This window comes from Pelophylax lessonae (genome assembly GCF_965119305.1).
Source record: "Pelophylax lessonae genome assembly, chromosome: 4".
In the NCBI taxonomy this organism is placed as follows: Eukaryota; Metazoa; Chordata; class Amphibia; order Anura; family Ranidae; genus Pelophylax; species Pelophylax lessonae.
In genome coordinates, this window is record NC_138771.1 from 513,328,356 (window position 1) to 513,338,161 (window position 9,806).

Sequence of the window (9,806 nt, forward strand, 5' to 3'; positions counted from 1 at the left end):
ATGTGATTATTAAAGTCGAGTCGGAAGCAACAATTTCATCACTTCCAGTTTCAGAGCTTTCGTTCCCTGGCTGCTACAGCCAGAGACGCAGTTAATCAAACATTATCTGTGCTTGATTGTGCATTGCAGGATGGAAGAGACATTCGGGGTCTCTTAAAAAAGAGTATCTTTTACCCTCCCAAAGCTATCACATTAGGGGCATGTTGGCCTCCTTTTAATACCAATAAAGTTGAATTTAAAAAAATAATAATAGTGCAAACGCTTGAGAAGGTACCACACGTATTTGTAAATAGAGATTGAACCAAATGTGAAGTATAGCCAGAAATGTCAGACTATGAACAGTAATTCTAGGGCCATCATTCAAAAATTACCTTATTTTTCGCTCCATAAGACGCACCTGACCATAAGACGCACCTAGGTTTCAGAGGAGGAAAACAAGAAAAAAATATATTCTGACCCAAATATATATACAGTGGGTACGGAAAGTATTCAGACCCCCTTAAATTTTTCACTCTTTGTTATATTGCAGCCATTTGCTAAAATCATTTAAGTTCATTCTTCTTCCTCATGAATGTACACATAGCACCCCATACTGACAGAAAAACACAGAATTGTTGACATTGTTGCAGATTTATTAAAAAAGAAAAACTGAAATATCACATGGTCCTAAGTATTCAGACCCTTTGCTGTGACACTCATATATTTAACTCAGGTGCTTTCCATTTCTTCTGATCATCCTTGAGATGGTTCTACACCTTCATTTGAGTCCAGCTGTGTTTGATTATACTGATTGGACTTGATTAGGAAAGCCACACACCTGTCTATATAAGACCTTCCAGATCACAATGCATGTCAGAGCAAATGAGAATCATGAGGTCAAAGGAACTGCCTGAAGAGTTCAGAGACAGAATTGTGGCAAGGCACAGATCTGGCCAAGGTTACAAAAAGATTTCTGCTGCACTTAAGGTCCCTAAGAGCACAGTGGCCTCCATAATCCTCAAATGGAAGACGTTTGGGACGACCAGAACCCTTCCTAGAGCTGGCCGTCCGACCAAACTGAGCTATCGGGGGAGAAGAGCCTTGGTGAGAGAGGTAAAGAAGAACCCAAAGATCACTGTGGCTGAGCTCCAGAGATGCAGTCAGGAGATGGGAGAAAGTTGTAGAAAGTCAACCATCACTGCAGCCCTCCACCAGTCGGGGCTTTATGGCAGAGTGGCCCGACGGAAGCCTATCCTCAGTGTAAGACACATGAAAGCCCGCATGGAGTTTGCTAAAAAAACACCTGAAGGACTCCAAGATGGTGAGAAATAAGATTTTCTGGTCTGATGAGACCAAAATAGAACTTTTTGGCCTTAATTATAAGCGGTATGTGTGGAGAAAACCAGGCACTGCTCATCACCTGTCCAATACAGTCCCAACAGTGAAGCATGGTGGTGGCAGCATCATGCTGTGGGGGTGTTTTTCAGCTGCAGGTACAGGACGACTGGTTGCAATCGAGGGAAAGATGAATGCGGCCAAGTACAGGGATATCCTGGACAAAAACCTTCTCCAGAGTGCTCTGGACCTCAGACTGGGCCGAAGGTTTACCTTCCAACAAGACAATGACCCTAAGCACACAGCTAAAATAATGAAGGAGTGGCTTCACAACAACTCCGTGACTGTTCTTGAATGGCCCAGCCAGAGTCCTGACTTAAACCCAATTGAGCATCTCTGGAGAGACCTAAAAATGGCTGTCCACCAACGTTTACCATCCAACCTGACAGAACTGGAGAGGATCTGCAAAGAGGAATGGCAGAGGATCCCCAAATCCAGGTGTGAAAGACTTGTTGCATCTTTCCCAAAAAGACTCCTGGCTGTATTAGATCAAAAGGGGGCTTCTACTAAATACTGAGCAAAGGGTCTGAATACTTAGGACCATGTGATATTTCAGTTTTTCTTTTTTAATAAATCTGCAACAATGTCAACAATTCTGTGTTTTTCTGTCAGTATGGGGTGCTATGTGTACATTCATGAGGAAGAAGAATGAACTTAAATGATTTTAGCAAATGGCTGCAATATAACAAAGAGTGAAAAATTTAAGGGGGTCTGAATACTTTGCGTACCCACTGTATATATATATATATATATATATACACACACACACACACACACACCCACAGTATAATAATAGTGGGTACTTGCAGGGATTTACGGGAGAAAGCATGCAGCTGCAGTATAGAGAAAAGCTTTCTGTGTATGGCTCCTCCTGTGTCAGACGAAGTGCATCTGATATCCCTCCGCCTGTGAGCCGGACCTATACAGAAAGTAGCGGCTCAGTGTCAGTAAGTGACGGCTGAGCCGGAACTCAGGGGACACCGCAGGAAGACTCAGTATTTGCTCCATAAGACGAACAGACCTTTCCCCCCATTTTTGGGTGGGAAAAAGTGCGTCTTCACTGATAACCTGAAAATCTTTTTAAAGCATCACCTATGAAACATTTTATGTATCGTAGTTTATAGCCAGTTTGAGTGCATGTGGTTTTTGAGTTGTTTGACATGTTTGATGTCTATTTACTCAATGCAGCATCATCTTTTATAGCTAACGAAAAATTGTGTATTATATTGTTTGTGTGCTTTAACATCCTCTTAGTGGTTTTTTTTTTTTTGTGTTTTTTTTCCCCCCTGAAAATTTGCTTTGATAAATAGTCTTATAAATATTGTGTAACATATTTCTGCTTTTAGAAAACATATAATGTTTGAGGGTTAAATTTATTTTTCAAGCAAAAAATACTGATTTTTAACGTGTGTGGTTAACCTCCTCCCAGCCGACCACTGCACATATACGGCCAAGTGGGGGCTTCCTCCTTCTGAGTGGACATTCCTGAACGTCCTTGAGAAGGAGCGAGATCCTGCGGTTGTGATCCTGGTGTGCCTGTGTCCCCCAGACACAGCGCAACCGCTCGGCAGGAGGGCTCTGTGATTGGCCCTCCTGATCACATGACGGCTGTGCCCAATCACAGCTGTCATGTAATGTTAACACAGCCATTGTAACGGAGATGGGCTCTGCTTTTCCTCACACAGAACCTGTCAGTGTGGAGATGGATAGCGGATCTGTGCTGCCAGCCGGTGGATCAGTGAGTTTACAGCACTTTTACTGCTTTTTAGACACTGATCACCCAGGTAGTGTCCCCAACACAGTGTCACACATCTGTCCCAGTAAAAGCTGTCCCAGTGATCATCTGCTAACGCTATCTGATAAAACCTTTTTGTGAAAAGTAACTTTTGTATTGTTTAATCTGAAACTCAAAAATTGTATTAAAAAAAAAAAAAATACATGTTCAAAAGACTCATTATGCCTCGTAGAATATACATGCAAAAATGTGATAGGTACTCAGGAAATGAAATGTGTAATATATGCCTTTAGAATGCCTGACGGTGCTACTTGGATGTTGGGCATCTGTATGTGACCAGGCTGTGGAAAAGTCTTACATGTGGTGTTGCCATACTCAGGAGGAGTAGCAGAATATATTTTGGGGTAAAATTGCAACTTTATGCCATGTGTAAGAAAAAACTGACAATTTGGGGGGGGAGGGGCTTTATTACCCAAACCATTGTGGGTAAAACATTGCATTTTCAAAAAACTAACTATGCCTCTTACTAAATACTTTGTACTGTCATCTTTACAAAAAGGGGTCATTTGGGGGGTATTTGTACTGTCCTGACATTTTAGGGCCTCAAGAAATGAGACAGGTAGTCAGTACATCCGGATTGATCAATTTTCAGTGATACGTAGCCTAGCTTGTAGACTCTATAACTTTCACACAAACCTATTATACATTTATCAGGATTTTTTTTACCAAACAAGTGTATGACCACTTTCAGAGCATCCAATCCAGGGGATACTGTCATCTAGCAGTTCCTGGAAGATTTTCTGAGAGTCTTGCTTTTCTCAGTTGATGCCTTGGAATATTCCATGCGGTAACTTTCATGGGTGGGCACCATCTTTATTCACTTGATAAGGATCCTCTGGCTTAAGTGTTTATTGGCGGAACTTCTCTGCAGGAAGCAAATTGAGCGGAAAAGAAGAGGTCCTAATCTGGTCTTCGGAAGAACTTAATGTTTCGACCACTTTTGCAATGCATTTTCCCATTGTGGAAAATGGCTGGGGGACTTTCTGAACCATCAGCTGCTGACAGAGATGTCAGTGCTTCCTGGGTTATCTAGCATCAAACTTCTGTTGCCCAAGTTCGTAAAGGTGCTACCTAGTCTTCTTTTCAGGCGTTTAGTAAGTTCTGCCAGGTAGATATTTATGCCTCTGCGGACACCAGTTTTGCAGGCAGTTGGGTAATGCGGTCCCCCCCTTTTTTTGGGAGGGGGGGTTTGGTCATGTTTGGCCTTATTGCTGTGTTGCCCACCCCTTTATCTTCAGTGCTTTAGAACATTCCAGGTAGTTATGAATATGAAGTCCTGTGATCTACTATTAAGTAATTTCGATTTTTGTTTTACCTGTATAATTCTTTTCCCTGAGTACATAACCGGACACAAGGATCACTCCCCTCTTGTCCTGCATTACTTGCTACAAAACTGAGACTTGACTGAGCTCGGAAGGTTTATACCTTTGGTGGGATTCCAGCCTAACCTCAAGTAGTCCTAAATAAGTCTCTCTGACCTGTCATGTATTCAAAGAAAAGGATTTTACAGGTAAACCATAAATCCTAGTTTTCTGTGCTTTTTTAGCAATATTTGTAACTTGCTGGCAGGGTCTTTTTTAATGTGAAAAACAAACCTATTTTGTGCCAGGTCAATTTTAGTGGCTTTTTTAAAACAAGGATGCAATAGCAGAGCTACTGTAAAATCCAGCAATAAATGGCACTGTTAACAATCCTGTCCAGTTATAGCTAATGATGAGTCAGTGATGCTAATGTGGATTATTATTTTAACATTCATTTTGACTAGAGTAAATTTATCTCCACTCATTTTCTTTGACTGGTTACTAAATTAGATATCATAGAAACATGTATGTTCATTCTATGGCGCCATCTAGAATACTACCTGCTCCAGTACACCCCAAATGACAGCCCAGATTCAATGTTCAACAACACATCCTTCAGCACTAGAAGGTTTCAAGGTCAGTAAAGTGTTGTCTCATGCAAGAGATGTGGGGACTCTATTGTGGCGTTATTGTGTGAGACTGTTTACATGTACAAAATCACAACCTACATTGACAACTTTATCTCTGGTAAGTTATTCTTTGTTGTCTCCATAGATACGCTGAACGACTCAAACATAGACTTCAGATTACAAAGCAAGATTACCCAGCAAGACATTGATATGGTGAGCCTTAAAAAGGGTGTTCTAATGAGTTGTTTTAAGAGATCGTTGAGTCATAAATTTAGTTTATTGTATCATTCATTGATGCAGCACAACAGTAGTTTTAACAAATTCATGACTAATAGTGATTAGCCCTTTTGCTCCCACCAATATAAGGCCTATATCGGCAACAGCACGTGCCTGTGAACACACCAGAAAATGTCCATGCCCCCTAATGCCCAATCCTGATGACCTCACTGTGCAGCCTGGGCTCTGCTGTCCCTGCTGCAAGCCCAGGATATCTATGGCAAATATATGTATGTATGTGTATGTATATATATATGTATGTATATATATATATATATCAAATTTATACCAATGATGTTCCTCCATTTTGTCACTTCTGCTTTAAGAGCTGTCTTTATCACTGTAACCAAGGAAGAAGCTACTTAGGCTGCATTCACATGTCAGCTTATAATCGCGGGCAGAACCGCCGCGGTTCCGCCCACGATTCGGAGATTTATTGCAAATCGCGGGATGCCTAGCGTTGCCCGTTGATTTGCAATAGCCCCCCCAAATGCCGAGCGATGTTGCCGCGATTTACGCCCGCCGAATCGCGGCAACATCGCGCAAACAAAATCGTGGGACGCAATATGCTCCAAAGAAGCTCTTGTACTTTTTTGGAGCGTATTGCGTCCCGCGATTTTGTTTGCGCGATGTTGCCGCGATTCGGCAGGCGTAAATCGCGGCAACATCGCTCGGCGTTTGGGGGGGCTATTGCAAATCGACGGGCAACGCTAGGCGTCCCGCGATTTGCAATAAATCTCCGAATCGCGGGCGGAACCGCGGCGGTTCTGCCCGCGATTATAAGCTGACATGTGAATGCAGCCTTAAAGCGGAGTTCCAGCCTGTAAAAAAAAAAAAATTAAGTCAGCAGCTACAAATACTGTAGCTGATAACTTTTAATATAAGGACACTTGCCTCTCTAGGAATCCCACAATGTCGGCACCACCTCAGGCCAGTTCGTATACATCGGCTTCGGGTGCAGGTGCCGACATTGCAAGTAGGAGAAACTGGCAGTGAAGCCTTTGTGCTTCACAGCCGGCTTCCTACTGCACATGTGGGAGTCGCGCTGTGCTTTCTGAAGGGTCTTGTCTTCTGGAACACACACAGGTCCCAGAATGCAGCAGGGAGGAAGGAGGATAGGCCAGCAGGACACAGATCGCTGTGCGGCAATCCTACTAGAAAGTGGGGGCGGATACCTGTCAAAACCAGGTACCTGCTCCCTTCCCCCCCCCCCCCCCAAAAAAAAGTGCCAAATGTGGCAGTAGAGGGGGGAGGGTGTGAACAAGCGGAGCTTCCCCTTTTGGGTTGAGCTCTGCTTTAAAATCTGTCTATACTTGATTACTTTAAAGCGGAGTTCCACCCTAAAATTAAACTTACCTCCACCTTCATGCCCGGGGTCACCTGAAAAACAAATGGATAATCGCAATTTTTTTTTTCACTTACCTGGTTTAGAAGAAAATATACTTACCTTACTTCCTCTTCCTCCCCTCGGCGGCCACGGCGATTCGTCACTTCCTGGCTTGCAATGATTCCTGGGAGCTGGAACGTCATCGCTCCCAGGAATCAATGCACCGGCCCCGACGTCAATTCCGGTGCAGGCGCATTGCCCAGAAGCTGTGCAGGGATGACGCTGCGGCACCGGAAGTGACGGCGGGGCCGGTGCAGTGCATCGTGGGACCGAAAAAGAGGACGCAGAGGAGGATCGCGCTGGCTTCAAGCTGCCCACTCCTGAGATGGCAGCACTGGACAATACTTTTTCAAGGTAAGTATTTCTTCTAAAAGGTAAGTGCAACCCGGGACAGATCAGAGGCTAGCCATTGAGGAATGTACTAGCCCTGACTGTCCCGGGGGTATTTTTATTAAAAAAAGTATTCCCAGGGTGGAACTCCGCTTTAAGTGTAGGGGGTGACATTTAGCTGACCTCTTCAGTGCAGAAGTGACATTAGGGGTTTAACCAATTTAGCTCCGGAAGATTTTGCTGCTCAATGACCAGGCCACTTTTTTCAACTTGGCACTGCGTGACTTTAACTGACAATTGCTTGGTCATGCAATGCTGTACCCAAACAAAATGTATGTTCTTTTTTTCCCACAAACCGTTCCCACAAACCGAGAGCTTTCTTTTGGTGGTATTTGATCACCTCTGCGCTTTTTATTTTTTGCGATAACAATAAAAAAAGCGAAAAATTTACATTTTCTACTTTGACTGTTAAAAAATATCCAATATATTCAATTTTTGTTGTATATTTAGGCCAAAATGTATTTAGCTACATGTCTTTGATAAAAAAATTCTCAATGAGCGTATTTTAATCCACTTTTAGACCAGAAGATTTTACCCCCTTCCTGACCAGGCCATATTTTGCGATTCGGCACTGCGTTACTTTAACAGACAATTGCGCGGGCGTGCGACGCTGTACCCAAACAAAATTTACGTCCTTTTTTTCCCACAAATAGAGCTTTCTTTTGGGGGTATTTGATCACCTGTGCGATTTTTTTTTTTTTTTTTTTTTTTTTTTTTAATTTTTTTAAAAAGAGCGACAATTTTGAAAAAAAAAACAATAATATTTTTCACATTCTGATATATAACATTCCCAAAAAAATGAAAAAATCTAAATTTTTTAACATTTTAGGCCAATTTGTTTTCTGCTACATATTTTTGGTAAAAAAATTTGCAATAAGCGTAATAATAATGCGCAAAATGTATTGCGTTTACTAACTACGGGAAATATTTGTCATTTTTTTTTTTTTTTTTTTAACTAGGAACGGCGGCGATCTGCGTTTTTTTTTTTTTTTGTGGGACTGTGACATTGCGGCGGACAGATCGAACACCTAACTGACATTTGACACTTTTGGGGGGACCAGTGACATTACTACAGTAATCAGTGCTATAAATATGCACTGTTACTGTAATAATAACACTGACAGGGAAGGGGTTAACACTGTTGGTGATCAAGGGGTTAAATGTATGCCTCCTGCTTACTGACGTGTGTGTGGGGGGGGTTCTCTGACACAGACAGAGATCGCAGGTTCAGCTATGCTGAATCATGTGATCTCTCCCTGTCTGTCACTGAGAAGATCCGCCTGCTTTGTTTACACAAGCGGGCGGATCTTCTCACACTTTCCCCGACAATCTGGGAAGAGAGGTGGCGATCGCCGCCTCTCCTCCTCAGGCCTGACTCTGTCTAAACACAGCGGAAGCCAGCGCCGCTGAGACCACTAGGATCCAGCGACGTAGGTCTGCGTCACTGGACCCAGGGGAGCCGACCTGCCGCAGTAATATTACTGTGAGCAGTCGGCAAGTGGTTAATAGACCCTTGATGCCACCTTAAAAAGGAGCAGAAACTACAAAAGAATGTGATGACATGACATTTTTCAATAGGTTATTATGTTGGTAAGATTGCTCTCCTGACTGCTAGGTTATAGAAATATGTGTGAACCAAAAGACTGCAGTAGATTTACATTTCTGAAACCCAAAAAAATGGCCCATACTAATCGCTTTTTTGTTTTTAATTCCGTCCCAATCAGCTGCAGAGAGACGGTGCTAACATTTTTGGAGAATCCTTGCAGAAGCGACTGCTAGACATTGAGAGTGTCTACTGCAAAGTTCGGTCCCGGCACAGCTTCATCCAGGCGCTGGTCAGGAGAATAAGAGGCCTTCTTCGAGTATCCAGAGCGTGATCTAAAATAACTCACACCAGAATGTTCTAGAATTATTTTCTACTTTCTAAATTATGGACAGACTTTTTTCACCTTTTTTGGATATCCAATTGTACTGAAATAAATTGTATCCGACATTTTTTACCACCACTTCATTCTAATTAAAAAAAAAATGTACATTTGAATATAGTTTTCTCATGCTGATCCTTTTTAAATACATCTCCCCCACATAATCACTAAATGATCAGGGCACATTCACAAAGGGTTAAGTTCCAGTGTTTTAGCCGGACCCATCGTTAAAATGAAGGACCTAGCTATCCATTCTCTTTTGACAAACTGGCAGTAGATTTGGTGGCACTGTCATAGTTTGCCACCCTTGCCTCAAGTTTGTACATACAATTTCTTTCTTGTCAATTGAGAGACGCAGGAAGCCTTTAGCTCTCCGTTTATACTGCTACCAACATGAAGATTGGACAATAGCAAACAAAACTGTAAGCCAGCCCAGGATAACTCCAATCACTCTCAGGATGCCTTTATGGTAGTGTCCTAGGATGATGGACCTTTTTTCTTTAGCTGTGCTATTATCTTTATCATACAGCACAGGAAATGATCCATAGACCGTGTGTTATATGCTGCCACCTTCAGGTAATTGGACACTGGCAAAATCTTTGCTAGGTTCGCCCCCCAAGTGTACAATTATACCTTCACCCTCCCCTGTTTCCTTCAGGCACTGGATACTGCATTCAGTGATCACCTCGGCAGATTTTGCAATGAGTTTATTTAGCCATAGTGCTATGC

The 9,806-nt window shown here is 42.6% G+C and overlaps 1 protein-coding gene across 2 annotated transcripts in view; it reads left to right on the plus strand.

Annotated features, from left to right (window-relative positions):
• Nucleotides 1-9,181, plus strand: part of NUP205 (nucleoporin 205) — a 169,235-nt gene extending 160,054 nt beyond the window's left edge. For both annotated transcript variants that reach the window (XM_082253150.1, XM_082253151.1), the window contains exons 41-43: nucleotides 4,981-5,106; nucleotides 5,245-5,312; nucleotides 8,877-9,181. In XM_082253150.1, the coding sequence (XP_082109276.1) occupies nucleotides 4,981-5,106; nucleotides 5,245-5,312; nucleotides 8,877-9,029 (347 nt within the window). In that variant the 3' untranslated portion in view covers nucleotides 9,030-9,181. The remainder of the gene's footprint in view (nucleotides 1-4,980; nucleotides 5,107-5,244; nucleotides 5,313-8,876) is intronic.
• Nucleotides 9,182-9,806: the final 625 nt, after the last annotated feature.